Genomic DNA, 14,123 nt, shown 5'->3' on the forward strand with positions numbered 1-14,123 from the left:
TATAATATTATACAGTACAAAAGGTTTGAGACTGAAGGGCATGAAACATATCTCCCAGGCTGATCCATCCATCTTCCACTGTCACCACTCTTCATCGAAAGCTTTCTATCGTTAATATTTGGCGAAACCTCTCTTTGCAGGAAAAACTCATGGCTACCATGAACGCTGTCTACTACGAGGCCGTGAGTTTCATGTTATCATGATACGTTCCCTCTCATTTCATTTACATCAGCCGCGGCAATTCAGCATGCAATCTGTACCAATCCCTACCATAACGGACGATGAGCTCTTGATCAAGGGTGCGCACTTCTGAGTAGTTTGCTGATAGTGACTCTGATATTGATTGTTTCAGTCTCATGTTGTGGTAAGCTCCACGTACGGCACCCGTAGACATTCCACGCATGAATTTAACTGTCCACAGGCATATGTGGAACCGACGGGCATGTGCATGAGGGAGAATTCATCGCGAAGTTTCCTGTGAGTGTTCGCGACAGCAAATTTAAGCGTTTTTCGAGAGTGATTATCCGATCACAGCTAATCCCTGGTCACGAAGTAATTGGGACGGTTGCCAAAGTCGGCAGTAACGTCACAGGATTCGCTGAAGGTGACCGATGCGTTGCTGACCCAGGGGTTACAGTAAATCCAATTCTCCAGTACATTGGGAGAGTACAACTTGATATCTTTACAGTGCGATACGTGTTTCTATTGCAGACGGGGACAGTCTCTGCTATGTGAGAACTTCAACGGCAAAGGAGTTTCAATGGCAGGAGGATTTGCTGAGTATGCCGTATTGTACGTGTCACCACTGCTGAACCCGCACCTCTTACAAGTTTGCTCATTTGTGTAGCGAGGCTAAGAAAACTTACAAGATCGAGCACCTCACCGATGAAGAAGCGACACTTGTCGAACCTGCTGCTTGCGCCATTCACGGGATGGATAAGCTCAACGCACCCGTAGGCATTGATGCCTTGGTAATTGGTGCTGGCCCTACCGGGCTGATTCTCGCACAACTGCTCAAACTGAACGGTGCCGCCAATGTTGTGATTGCTGCCAACAAGGGTATTAAGACCCAGATTGCACAGGATCTAGGGGCCGGTGACGTGTATGTTGAGCTTGATAGGGAAAATCCTGCACCTCAGTGGGAACAACTAAGGAGGAACCATCCATATGGATTCGATGTGGTCGTAGGTGAATTTCAGGACTGAATACCTAAGTCTTTGAATTATTTGTTACAGGTTGAGGCTACTGGCAATGAAGAGGTTGCGAACGACTCCATTAATTACGTCCGACGGGGCGGAACTCTCATGATCTACGGCGTCTACTCTGATAGCGCTCGTGTCCACTGGCCTCCTTCCAAGATATTTGGGGATGAAATTAAGGTGCGTGGAATAATCCTAAGACTGTTCACTTCTTGCTTATAACTTGAGCAGATCATTGGCTCATTTGCTCAGACTCATTGTTTCCCTCGAGCCATAGCGTACCTTGACAGTGGTAAAGTGAAAGTAAAGGGCATGGTATGCGTGAACCGTATTCCAAACTTGGCCAACCACATTAAATTTTTCCAGGTCACTGACGTGTTCAAGATCAGCGAATATCAGCAGGCACTTGATAAAATGAACAGCAGAACCGCTTTAAAGATTGCACTGAAACCGTAATACCAAGTTGTGTCCTGCGTTACCTAGTCAAATGTACTTATATCCATGTCATCCTCCGGCATCTGGATTCTGGATCGTCTTCCTGCGGTGGCATGAATGTTGAACCCGAATGCGTAGCTCAATACTCAGAGTTCTCACGCGTCATGACAAGCTCACAAGCACCCGACGGCGCGCTTTCCAAGCAAGCATCATAATCTTCCCTCCACCAGCGATGTTATCTCTGCTCGGCGTGTTGGCAGGGATTGTGCTGCTCATATACATCTATGTTCGCTTCAACGACCAAGGATTGTCGCACCTTCCGTCAGAAGCCACAGCGTTCGCACCCAACCGGTTCACACAGCACGTCGTCCGTGAAACTGCTGAAAAGCTTAGCAGCTCTCCGAAAATTGTAAAAGATGTACTTCCGACAAAAACTGGACGTCGGTATATCATAGTTGGTGTAAATAACCCCATTGCATCTAGCGTTCTGATGTTGATGCTGACGTTTCGGGCATAGGCTGGCTTCTTGGGCGGCTGGATCATCATTCAACTTCTGGAACGGGGCGAAGATCCAAAGAAGATCAGAATCCTGGACATACGTCCTCCGACTCGCTCAGATCTTCGTACCGGCTTGGCCGCGCAGGTTGCTTTCTTCCAAGTAGACATATCTAACGCGAAGGCTGTGGATGATGCTTTTCAGGCGCCGTGGCCAGATTGCGACGCTTCGGAGACAGCACCAGAGGTCACAGTCTTTCACACCGCTGCCAACATACGCTTTTATGAGCGTCATCTCACGCTACTTCCGCGTTCTTCCAAAGTCAACCATGAAGGGACTCGAAATGTGATCAATGCAGCACGATCCATAGGTGTCACGGCCTTGATATATACCTCATCTGGATCTATTTCTGTTCGCCGTTCTCGCTTTTGGCTATGGCCTTGGGAGAAGCATCCCAAGTACTTTGTCCAAGTAATTAATGACGACGATAACCTCATTCCCAAATACCACGACCATTTCTTCTCAAACTACGCCGCTTCTAAGGTTCTTGGAGAGAGAGCAGTGAGAGCTGCTGATGGATCTCGATCTGGCGAGAAGACACTGCGGACGGGATGTATCCGCCCTGGCAATGGTGTGTTTGGTCCCGGTGGAGATCTAATGTGTGGTGCCTACCTAGTACGCAAGCACAACCCCACCTGGGTTGATAATATCATGCAATCCTTCGTATACGTGGAAAACTGCGCCCTAGCCCACCTCTGCTATGAAGCACGTCTCCTTGAAACTGCAAGAGGAGGACCTAACCCCGACCTCGGTGGGCAGGCATTTACCATCACAGATACTGGTCCTCCAGTCACATTTAGCGATGTCTACGTAGGATTGACGACACTGGCTCCTGAAACTACGTTCACACATATGTCACCCACCCTTATGCTTTTCATATCGCAGATCATAGAGGTCCTTTACCTCTCGCGCATATTCCTGTCAATATCTTCGTCGCCTGTGCGACGCACACTTGCACATTTTATACCCAACATCGTCGGAGATACCGTCAATCTGCAACCATCCTTGTTCGCGCTCGCAGCTGTGCATCTCATTTTTGACGATTCCAGAGCTCGATTGCCTCCTGAAAAGGGTGGATTGGGTTATCATGGCCCGTTCACGACTCTGGAGGGGCTTTGCAGGACAGTGGAGGAGCATTTAAAAGCTGGCGAAAATGGGGAAGAGAGATCACACTCCGGTGGTGTTAGCTTGAATTGTTTCCGGCTTAGAAAGGTTCCGAAGGAGGTGACTCGGATAAGCAAGATGGAGAAGAGGGTTAGTGAGCGGTTGCATGTAGAAGCTGTTGATGTGGGGTGAGGCTTGCTAATACAGGCATGACTAGTGAATGATTGTTTTGCTGAGCAAGAATTGTTAATGGTACGGCATCTCCGCTCGATCGGGATTCGGGAATTGTCTGTAATCATTGCAATTGTCAGCGCGGCGAAAACAGGGGCTTATAGCATTCCATAAAAGCATCCCTGGATGCTTAACGACTCCCATACTTCTTGATTCACAAATAATGTCGACGAGAATTCCTCTTCTTTATGTCAGTATCAATCTTCAACGTGTCAATCACCTACTAATTAGTCGCACTCTAAGGGAGCTGGTCAGTTCGGTGTGCCTGGTCCACAGTCCATTGGCACGCGTCAACACTGTCGAAGACGCACAGAAGATCATAGACGTGTTCACCAGCCATGGCCACAGACAAATTGACACAGCTCGTATATACGGGGGTGGGACGTCAGAGGAGGTAAGAGCAGGGTCTCCGAAACTTTCATCGTTGCTCATTAATGCCATCGCAGATCATCAGCCAACTCGATCTGAAAGGATGTACCGTAGATACAAAGTGCGTATTTTCACTGTAACCCATTTGAGAGGTCTCTCATATTTGCCGTCATGTGCAGGGTCTATCCAACTGCACCCGGGGACTTCGCGGCGGACAGAATTCGGGCGTTGCTCGAAATTTCTATGAAGGCGCTGGGAAAAACGAAGATCAAAGTATACTATCTGCATAAACCGGACAGGAGCGTTCCGATTGAAGATACGCTTCGTGTCATCAATGAACTGTATAACGAAGGCCTCTTGTGAGTTTAAAGTGACGAGTACTTGGCTTTTCTGATTTCAACTCTGTACAGCGAGGAGTTTGGTGTCTCGAACTATAACGCTTGGGAGGTCTGTCCAATTTTTGGTTGTCCATTTCATACTTCCTTATTGTGCCTTCTTTGTAATCAGGTGGCCGAGATGGTTGGCATAGCGGATTCCAACGGATGGGTCAGACCCACTGTATATCAAGGACTCTATAATGCACTTGAACGAAGAGTTGAAACAGAGTGAGTTGGTAATAAGACATTCACTCCTGTCTTAACCCAGTGCTAGGTTGTTCCCCTGCCTCCGGCACTTTGGAATACGGTTCTATGCATATAGCCCACTAGCGTAGGTTGTTTCGCTCGTTCGTGGTATCAATGCTTGACAACTTCTACAGGAGCGGTTTACTTGCAGGGAAAATTCTTTCAGAAGCGGACATGCAAACTGGTAGATGGGATCCCAACGTGTCTCCAATCGCAGATTCTCTGCGCGCGAAATATTCGCTGCTTATCCCTATCCTGCGAGAATTGAAAGTTGTGCTCGTGAGTCTTTGAGAAGCGCTGCGTGGGAGGCAAAATTATGACCTCGAACATCAGGACAAGCAGGGGATTCCTCTTTCAGAAGCTGCGAATCGTTGGCTTCAACATCACAGCGGGCTGCAGCCCGGTGATGGCATTATTATCGGTGCCAGTAACGTTGACCAACTCGAGAATAATCTGAAGGAAAAGTGGGTTGCCCACTTGTCTTTGATCGTGAACATTTATCTGACCATACTACTTGTTACTAGCGAGGGTAGAGCACTTTCTGACGACGTCGTCAAATTGCTGGAGGATGCGTGGGGGCAAGCCAAAGGTGTCGCACCGCACTACGCATTTTGACTCGCATCTCATTAGAAATGTACATTACCATCTATGAGGACGAACGGGTTAGTTCCGCGGAAGCAATTCGCGTGACTTTGTGCGAACTCCAGCTCAACCTTCGCCCGTGGCACCGCTTCCTGTTGGTATGCACCTGGTAGTCAACCACATCTGTGCGGCGCGCGCTCTAACGTTAAACGTTAAACTTGAATCAATTCGCGACGCTAGTCGAAAATTTCAACCTCGTGACTCAGCGTCTGAATCATCCTTAGGTCCCTTTCAAAATTTCTGGATATAATTTGGTGTCTAACTGACGTGAGATCCGTTTCTGCACGTTATACACTTGCCCTCCGAGCACCCTCTGCTCGTGCACGTTCTGCATATGTGGAACCGCATTATGTAATATTAATCATTGCCTTGCGTGCCGACACAGTTGGATGTGCGTGACTAAGCCCCGCGGTGGGTGAATCTTTTAATTTTCATTGGCTTTACCCGTCACGTACAAGTACATGCATCAGCTTGCATATCGTAAATCGGAATCATGCATCTCTGTCTCTTACCCCCAGAAATTCTACTTCAAATTTTTTCTATTGGTGAATTCTACCATCCAATATGCTCTCATGCTACACTGGCATCTCTCGCAAGGACTTTTAGGACACTCAAGGAGCCTGCTCTTGATATCCTTTGGATAAACATAGTCGGGTTTAAGCCACTCATCGCATGCCTGCCTGAATGTGTCACAAACACAGACATCCGAGGAAGGTTGGTGAGTAGAACATTTCAAGATCCACGTGTCATATTGAATACTCAATTTTTACAGACGCTCGAAAGACCTCGCTTAAATGGAGAGTGCAGGCTTCTTGGTCGATATACACAACGTATCCGCTCCTTGACGGTCTTCCACGAACATTTAAACAGCATAGACGGTCAGATCATGCAAGCATTCATTTCTGTGCCTTCACCCACACCGCTGTTACCGAACCTTCGTTATTTGGGTTGGTGGGATGACCGAGAATGCTTCTTTCCATTGTTATGCACCTTCTTTGGGTCAACTATCACATCTGTGAGGTTGGACTTTACTACAAGAGCCCCATCGTTTGCCAAATCTGCTTTGGTGGCTTCCATCGGAGATCGTTGTCCATCCATTCAGGAACTCCATTGTGAATATGGTGGTGATTCTCAAGAAAGTTCAGATGCAATTTGCGAAGCTCTGCGTGGCTTGCGGGAGCTTTTCCGACTTCGCATAGGGGTTTTTAATGCACAAACGCTGCTTCGCCTGGCTTCTTTATCGTCATTGAAGTTCCTGTCCCTCAACCTGAGGGCGTACAATGTCAACCACACGCACTCCGATTCCACTCCAACATCTTCCTCCCAATTCGAAGAAGTATACATCACCTCACCGTCACCTTTCGTTCTCACTCACTGTCTCAGAAATATCCGGTTTCTCTCCTGCCGATCAGTGAATTTGAGCATCGATTACAATGAATTTTTTCAACCATATGATCCAATGGATATCCCAGACCTCATTGTCTCCGTCTCGGAGTGCTTTCCTCCTACTCTTGAGAAACTCCGTTTCAACTTCGACACCAGTCACAACGACATGGAAGAACATACTCTTGCTGACCCCAGCTTTGCACTTGGCTTTGACGTGGTTGCCCCAATGCTGTCTTTTCGTCACCTAAAGCACTTAGACCTCGATTGGATCTGCACTTCGGCGATCGACGATACCTCACTCAAGGAAATGGCACAATCCTGGCCTCAGCTCGAACATTTCTTGTTTGGAAGCGAGGCTGGTTGGTTGATCCCGCCATCTCTTACCTTCATCGGACTCGTCCACCTCATACATCATTGCCCACTCTTGCGTAATATTGCAATGCGCTTTAGTGCATGTCCAGTTGACGTCAACAGCGCACCATTCTCTAATACCAACCCGAGCGAGAAGATCCGCGAACTTTTTGTGGGGACCTCTCCAATCGTCGATCCCGTCGCCGTGGCCTCTCAAATACACAAATTGATGCCCAAATTGTTCACCGTGGGCTTCTACGACTGGGATGTTGCTGGGTTTTTCGCGCCGTCGCCGTTTGTACAATTCGAGGCTGATTGGAGTAGAGTGAATGATTTCCTGCGATAACGAAGTCCAATGACCCAACTTGGCAGGAGGCGCTATCGCGTTTCTGGGCCTTCTTTCTTTTCTCGGGTTGATGATTATTGACATTGGCTGGCTTGTGTTTCGCAGAATTCACTTCCGCGTCGAGGACTGGCAACTATATGTAACTAGTATGTCAATATTTTATTAGGAATAAGATAAAACTGACTCGGACTCATGGCTTTTCCGGCTGCAAGAATATTGAGATCTCGCGCAGCTTCGAGTGTCATACACATACTTCTCTATAAGAGAATATTAATATTGTCCTCCAGCAAGTCCAGTGACCACCGTCTGCTCATGCATATGTGGAGCCGTATTATATTAATAGTCATTGCCGGCGCGCCGACCCGGTTGGGTGTGCGTGACTAAGCCCGCAGTAGATCTTTCAAGTTTCGATATTTCAATACTATTAGTTACCACTAGTTCGTGCATCCCCACATCTCGTGCATCGTTTAAAACAACGCTTTTCTACTACGAATATTCAAACTAATACATGCATATGCAATCATAAATCATAAAAACACCCTACGAGCTTTAACGGATGCGATCCAACAAGAAACAAAAGAGATAATTTTTTTGGCGGTGACAACGGTTTGTGTCACTCTCAATGTCACCTGCCGGTACTGCCGCAGCGGAGTTTGGAACTCAGACACGCTTGTGGCAACGCGTCGCGACACATCTGAACGCGTACATGGGTGGGTAGTATGGCGCGCACTCGAGTTGGTGGGACGCGGGAAGGTCCCAGAGATCCTACCAAAGAGGCTCGCATTCAAGCTGCCATCCACGATACCTTGACTGGTGTTTATAGCAGTTTCCGAAGTGCTGCTATAGCTCACAAGGTAAGCACTCCCTCAGTAATTCGGATGGTAACTCAATTTTCCTTTAGGTGCCCCCACAGACTGTACGAGATCGTGCTTCAGGCAATCGTGGCACTCGGAAATCATTGCTCAATGAATCCCAAGAAAAGGTACTGGTGGACTGGTGCCACCATAACTCAGATTCAGCCACCCCTCTCCATCCCCGCAAACTCCGTGCTCAAATATTCGAGATGGTGAAAGCTTACCCAGGCAAGAATTGGGTCCGCCGCTTCCTTTCCCGTCACGCGGATATCCTTGTTGCGAAACCCCGAGGCCTGGATCCAAAACGCGCACAAAATTTCAACAAGGCAACAATCACGGAGTATTTTGATATGCGCAAGGCCTTGGACGATGAGTTGGAAGGAATTCCACCAGAACACAACTGGAATGTTGATGAGAAGGGGTGTCAGATGGGAGGTGGCCGAAAGGGAGACAATTCAAAACTTATCTTCTCGAAAAACAATCGAGAACGCTATCGTATTCACAGTGATAATTTAGAGCTGGTCACAATAATTGAATGTGTTTCAGCAGCTGGCGATTCCATTCCTCCATCATTTGTTTTGGCTGATGGCCCCACTGATCTTTCTGCACGGATCGCAGCTCACTTGCAGGATCCTGGCACTCGTCAAGCCCTCGCAGATAATCCTCGATTTTCAGCGCTATATGGTTTGAAACGACGTGGGAACCGTGGGCACATCACTGCGTCTACCTCAACTTCAACCGAAAGCTCAACTCGGACACCTTCAGCAAGTATTTCTCTCCCCCCAGCAGCCACCAATGTGCCCCCTCCGCACATGCCGTTTTTCTCGCAAATACCATGATCCATTCCATATTCAAACCATTGGCCAGGGCAACATCACATTGGTGCTGGATTTTCACCAACTACTCCGAGTCCTGTTGCATCCACGTCATCACAACCATTGCCGTCTGGGCATCTTAATAATGATGACAGTCTATATTACTCTGGTAACCCGCAATACATATTTTAGATTACTACATAGCAGTACACTTCGTATATACAGTATATCTTCCTTAATGTCTAGCGCTGAACGGACTTTGAAACTGGCCAGTGTGACGATACCGTGACTTTCCGTTACATTTGTGTGACTGCACGAGATGTGGTGTGCACGAACTGGTGGTAACTAATAGTATTCAAAGGACTTGCACGTCTCATATATATATTGCATATCGTAAATCGGAATTTCTATATTGCAATCATGCATTTCTGTCTTTTACCCCCAGAGATCCTACTTCAAATTTTTTCTGCCTGTGAATTCTCCCAACCAATGTGCTCCGAGTCTCGTGCTACACTGGCATCGCTCGCAATGACTTGTAGGACATTCCAGGAGCCTGCGCTTGATATCCTTTGGAAAAACATAGTCGGGTTCAAGCCACTCATCGCATGCCTGCCTGAATGTGTCGGCAACATAGACATCCGAGGAAGGTTGGTGAGTGGAACATTTGAAGATCCACGTGTCATATTGAATACTCAATTTTTACAGACGCTCGAAAGACCTCCCTTAGATGGAGAGTGCAGGCTTATTTCTCGATATACACAACGTATCCACTCCTTGACGGTCTACGGCGGACATTTAAACAGAATAGACGATCAGATCATGCAAGCATTCATTTCTGCGCCTTCACCCACACCGCTGTTGCCGGGCCTTCGTAGTTTGTGTTGGTGGGACGACCGAGAATACTTCTTTCCATTGTTATGCACCCTCTTTGGGTCAACTATCACATCAATGAGGCTGGGCTTTATTATAAGAGCCCCATCGTTTGCCGAATCCGTTTTGTTGGCTTCCTTCGGAGCTCGTTGTCCATCTATTCAGGAACTCCATTGTGATTATGGTGGTGATTCTCGAGAAAGCTCAGATGCAATTTGCGAAGCTCTGCGTGGCTTGCGGGAGCTTTTCCGACTTAGCATAGGGGTTTTTAATGCACAAACGCTGCTTCGCTTGGCTTCTTTATCGTCACTGAAGTTCCTGTCCCTCAACCTGAGGACGTACAATTTCCATCACACGCACTCTCATTCCACTCCAACATCTTCCTCCCAATTCGAAGAAGTATACATCACCTCGCCGTCACCTTTCGTTCTCACTCACTGTCTCAGAAATATCCGGTTTCTCTCCTGCCGATCAGTGAATTTGAGCATCGATTACGATGATTTCATTCAACCATATGATCCAATGGAAATCCCAGACGTCATTATCTCCGTCTCGGAGTGCTTTCCTCCTACTCTGGAGAAACTCCATTTCGACTTCGCGACCGATTTAGATAATCATACAGAAGACATTCTTGCTGATACTAGATTTGCACTTGGCTTTGACGTAGTTGCCCCAATGCTGTCGTTTAGTCACCTCAAGTACTTAGACCTTGATTGGATCTGCACTTCGGTCATCGATGATACCTCACTCAAGACAATGGCGCAATCCTGGCCTCTGCTCGAACATTTCGTGTTTGGAAGCGCGGCTGGTTGGTTGGTCCCGCCATCGCTTACCTTCATAGGACTCGTCCACCTCATACATCATTGCCCCCTCTTGCGTAATATTAAAATGCCCTTTAGTGCATGTCCAGTCGACGTCAACAGCGCACCATTCTCCAATACCAACCTGAGCGAGAAGATCCGCGGACTTTTTGTGGGGACCTCTCCAATCGTCGATCCCGTCGCCGTGGCCTCTCAAATACACAAATTGATGCCCAAGTCGATCACCGTGGGCTTCTACGACTGGGATATTGCTCGGTTTCCCGCGCCGTCGCCGTTCGCACAATTCGAGGCTGATTGGAGTAGAGTGAATGATTTAATGCAGGTGCTTACCACAAGCGCAAAAATGAGATAGGAAACGGGAACAGCACCACAGCAACCCATGTTGGTGGCCTGGACATAGGACTTAGGGGTGACATGGGTATATTCGACAATAAAGGAACAATAGCTATTACATAGCTTACGCAGGTCTGTGATGCATGTTCTACTTCTACAACTCATCGCAACGGCCGGAGACGAGCAGATTACTATATACCAATACAATGGTGGTGGATTGCCGTAGGAATGACAATAACGAGGTCCAATGACCCAACTTGGCGGGAGCGCTGAGACTCGCTGGCTCCAAGCTCTCCGGCGTTTGCGATCTTTCAACTGGGTGTCCATATCAGCACTCACATGCATTTACCAAAAACAGGGCTAGCAAATTCGCGCCAAGGCCTGAGTCAGCTCGACGGTCAATAGCGTCACCAAAGAGCATCACAGTCATGTCAAGTTGATTTCCACATATATTTGCCTTCAATCCCACCCAGTGCTAAATACTCGTATTCCCGACCTAATATCGATAAGCAAGTGACTGTTTTGGTCACAATCGAACCAGATCATGACCATGTACAGCCGGCATGAGCTAGCATGTGCATCATGATGCAGAACGCAACAACTCCCAGAACCATGTCGACTCGAATTCCTATTCTTTATGTTGGTCTGAATATCCCATGCGTCGACTACTTGCTCATTTGTCGCACTCTTAGGGAGCTGCTCAGATCGGTCCATTCGGTTCATGAAGACGCACAGAAGCTTGTAGACGCGTTCACCAGCCATGGCCACGGACAAATTGACACAGCTCGTATATACGGAGGCGGGACATCGGAAGAGGTATAACAGCGAGGTCTCCGAAATATTCATCGTTGCTCATTAATCCCATCATAGATCATCAGCGAACTCGATCTGAAAGGATGTACAGTGGGTATAAAGTGTGTATTTTGGCCGCAAACTCGTTCGAGAGGGTTGTAGCCCGGTGATGGCATTATTACTGTAATTAATGCCAGTAACGTTTTTGACCAACTCGAGAATAATCTGATTGAGACACCCTTACCTGATCACACAACATTGAACATTTTGCTAGTGAGAGTGAACCACTTCCTGACGATGTTGTCAAGTTGCTGGAGGATGTATGGGTGCAAGTCAAAAGCATTACGCGTTTTGAGTCTTATCCTGTCAGAGGTATATAATAGCACTTACTAGTGGATCCTCGGTCGCCGTGCATCACAATAGTATATTTTTTTGTCACTGATCGACACCTGTTGAGGACCTCGAGGTACAGTGAGGTACTCGTTTTTGGCGTTCAAGATCCTAAATTGTCGTGTTAGACTTCTCGAACATGGTGGCAACTCGGCAAGGCCCTGAAGACCCTGGAAGATCCTTCGGACTTCCACCATCATGCCGGCGCCATCCCAGAAGTCAATGTTCAAGACTCTCCTGCAGGAACCGTGGCTTTGCAGCGAAGTGACAGTGGAGGGGGTGCGTGACGGAATACAAACAGCATGAGCAATTTCGAATTTATGAAGTGAAGTGGCTGAAAACGGCAATGATCCTTCCAGTTGGATACAACACCCAGTGCCCACCTCACCTCCAGCTCGTCGTGGTGGACCACGACGACGAGTAGTGTATCAGCATCCATATCCTTTTAGTCATCGTTTGACATGACGTCCACCATCCCTTTTCCTACGTCAGGCACACCCAGCGCATCGGGAATCATGTCTGAGCTGCAACCAGCCAACCTGAAACATTCAGAACTGTCTATGGTGACATGTAACCCCCTCACATATCAAGTCTGCGACTTTGTATACGATAATTCCCCATCCACGAGTTTCCTGGATACTGCTGAGTTCTTCTACGAGACTCGTGCAGGTCAGTGGATTGTTTGATATTTTCCTTGCTTTCGCTCACGTTTAGTCTCCAGTGTAAGAATATCATCATTTTCTTACTTACTGTAATGCTGACTCTACCGAAAGTTACGAAAATCCCCTGATAACTGCCACGTCCCGCACCCTCATTGCAGATATTCATGCCCTCGTACGCCAATTTTCTATAGTCGACATTCCAAAACCATCCAAGATACTCGGCGCACTCCTGCCCCGAGTCCCCATCAAAGACTCCGTCAGCCCGGACCCTTGGTTTCGTGTCCTGCGGATCTGGTCAGAAATTGAAGAATTTAGCGAGAGCGAGAGCTTTGGTCCGTCTCCTAGTCTCTGCCTTCATAACAGCCTTCTCACGATCCTCACAGACGGCCACAAAAGGAGCATCGTCGAGCATACACTCAACATCCTACTTTTCCCAGACTTGCATATGGGCTTCAAGATGCCTAAGTCGCTCTCCTTGCGCACATCCGAGTCTACCCCTCCAAGTGAAGCTGTACAAGAGCTCTCGCTAGTAGTCCCTGCCACCCCCTCGCTCTCAGTTCCTGGTACGCCATTCGTGGTTCCATCGCCACTGCACCTACAGCTTCACGTCATCACGCGCCTAAGCTTCAATGAGCAAGGACGGATCACGTATCATCGCGACGTGTGGGACATGCGTGATGTGATAGGGCTCGTACCTGGCATGCGTATCGCACAGTGGATCTTAGGGCGGGCCGGTGCGTGGGGACTGAGCTGGATTGCCAAGAGACTGAGGTCCCAGCCACATGGTACATCATTGATCACGTCTGCTGAAACGATAGTTTAGTTTTTTTGTGCTTCTCTGTTGCCCTTCCTACGATATCTCATAGCGAGCATTACTCTTCGTAATGTTAATGGTATTTTTTGTCAACTGTAGCTCATCCTCGCGCCCAAATTGCGTTGTGTTTCCATAGCCTTATACCTAATACCACGACTACATACTTCTTTGCATTAGGTCAATATTTTAGTTGGGGTCTCGCACTTTAGCATGTCAGACCAATGTTGGACAGCACTCCACTGTCACCAGTCTACACTCCATTGGCACTGTGTCTTTGATCCCCGTTGTCAACCTCTTGTTGGTATTCAGTCTCCACAGCCTTGCACCTCATACAGCGACTATCCCATCCTATCAAGTCAAGTCGACTTGAATAGTTTGCTTACCGAGGCTGGAGTCTGACATTTCATACACGCTTAGAATCTTACATAGATGTCAAGCAGCACAGGTTATAGATGCAGACCGCGCCGATATTACTCGAGGTTGTATTTCGCAAGTGGGCGGTGCACCGCTTAATTAACCGATGGTTTCCC

At 47.8% G+C, this 14,123-nt stretch overlaps 6 protein-coding genes across 6 annotated transcripts; all 6 read left to right on the forward strand.

The window, feature by feature from the left end:
* Positions 1-199: 199 nt before the first annotated feature.
* On the forward strand, positions 200-1,655 carry DFJ58DRAFT_715707 (chaperonin 10-like protein; the record flags this gene model as incomplete). Its single annotated transcript, XM_041384150.1, has 8 exons — positions 200-299; positions 422-477; positions 535-636; positions 689-792; positions 848-1,184; positions 1,236-1,379; positions 1,431-1,514; positions 1,566-1,655. 8 exons carry the CDS (start codon positions 200-202, stop codon positions 1,653-1,655), a joined length of 1,017 nt encoding a protein of 338 aa, XP_041245514.1.
* A 211-nt stretch (positions 1,656-1,866) lies between these two features.
* On the forward strand, positions 1,867-3,486 carry DFJ58DRAFT_658238 (3-beta hydroxysteroid dehydrogenase/isomerase family-domain-containing protein; the record flags this gene model as incomplete). The annotated part of the gene is made up of 2 exons (XM_041382020.1): positions 1,867-2,094; positions 2,152-3,486. 2 exons carry the CDS (start codon positions 1,867-1,869, stop codon positions 3,484-3,486), a joined length of 1,563 nt encoding a protein of 520 aa, XP_041245515.1.
* A 202-nt stretch (positions 3,487-3,688) lies between these two features.
* Positions 3,689-5,132, forward strand: DFJ58DRAFT_715709 (NADP-dependent oxidoreductase domain-containing protein; the record flags this gene model as incomplete). The annotated part of the gene is made up of 11 exons (XM_041384151.1): positions 3,689-3,715; positions 3,757-3,784; positions 3,831-3,919; positions 3,972-4,015; positions 4,074-4,253; positions 4,305-4,341; positions 4,402-4,499; positions 4,546-4,602; positions 4,652-4,796; positions 4,851-4,981; positions 5,042-5,132. The coding sequence occupies 11 exons, from the start codon at positions 3,689-3,691 to the stop codon at positions 5,130-5,132; spliced, it is 927 nt and encodes a 308-aa protein (XP_041245516.1).
* Positions 5,133-5,569: 437 nt separating this feature from the next.
* Positions 5,570-7,445, forward strand: DFJ58DRAFT_285536 (uncharacterized protein). Its single transcript, XM_041379671.1, has 2 exons — positions 5,570-5,877; positions 5,932-7,445. Exons 1-2 carry the CDS (start codon positions 5,653-5,655, stop codon positions 7,240-7,242), a joined length of 1,536 nt encoding a protein of 511 aa, XP_041245517.1. The 5' UTR covers positions 5,570-5,652; the 3' UTR covers positions 7,243-7,445.
* A 1,850-nt stretch (positions 7,446-9,295) lies between these two features.
* DFJ58DRAFT_780489 (uncharacterized protein) lies at positions 9,296-11,202 on the forward strand. Its single transcript, XM_041389744.1, is given in 6 exon segments — positions 9,296-9,313; positions 9,328-9,562; positions 9,617-10,917; positions 10,992-10,995; positions 11,028-11,029; positions 11,170-11,202. 5 exon segments carry the CDS (start codon positions 9,332-9,334, stop codon positions 11,171-11,173), a joined length of 1,542 nt encoding a protein of 513 aa, XP_041245518.1. The 5' UTR covers positions 9,296-9,313; positions 9,328-9,331; the 3' UTR covers positions 11,174-11,202.
* Positions 11,203-12,578: 1,376 nt separating this feature from the next.
* On the forward strand, positions 12,579-13,972 carry DFJ58DRAFT_701581 (uncharacterized protein; the record flags this gene model as incomplete). Its single annotated transcript, XM_041383603.1, has 3 exons — positions 12,579-12,790; positions 12,891-13,111; positions 13,163-13,972. 3 exons carry the CDS (start codon positions 12,579-12,581, stop codon positions 13,600-13,602), a joined length of 873 nt encoding a protein of 290 aa, XP_041245519.1. The 3' UTR covers positions 13,603-13,972.
* Between the last annotated feature and the right edge of the window lie 151 nt (positions 13,973-14,123).

The sequence above is a fragment of the Suillus subalutaceus genome (genome assembly GCF_016647625.1).
Source record: "Suillus subalutaceus strain FC151 chromosome Unknown DFJ58scaffold_34, whole genome shotgun sequence".
Taxonomy (NCBI): Eukaryota; Fungi; Basidiomycota; class Agaricomycetes; order Boletales; family Suillaceae; genus Suillus; species Suillus subalutaceus.

Coding starts and splice junctions, on each gene's coding strand:
- DFJ58DRAFT_285536 (XM_041379671.1), top strand. CDS start 5,653: ATGCATCTCTGTCTCTTACCCCCAGAAATTCTACTTCAAATTTTTTCT. Junction 5,878..5,931: donor CAGACATCCGAGGAAGGTTG/GTGAGTAGAACA, acceptor CAATTTTTACAG/ACGCTCGAAAGACCTCGCTT.
- DFJ58DRAFT_780489 (XM_041389744.1), top strand. CDS start 9,332: ATGCATTTCTGTCTTTTACCCCCAGAGATCCTACTTCAAATTTTTTCT. Junction 9,563..9,616: donor TAGACATCCGAGGAAGGTTG/GTGAGTGGAACA, acceptor CAATTTTTACAG/ACGCTCGAAAGACCTCCCTT.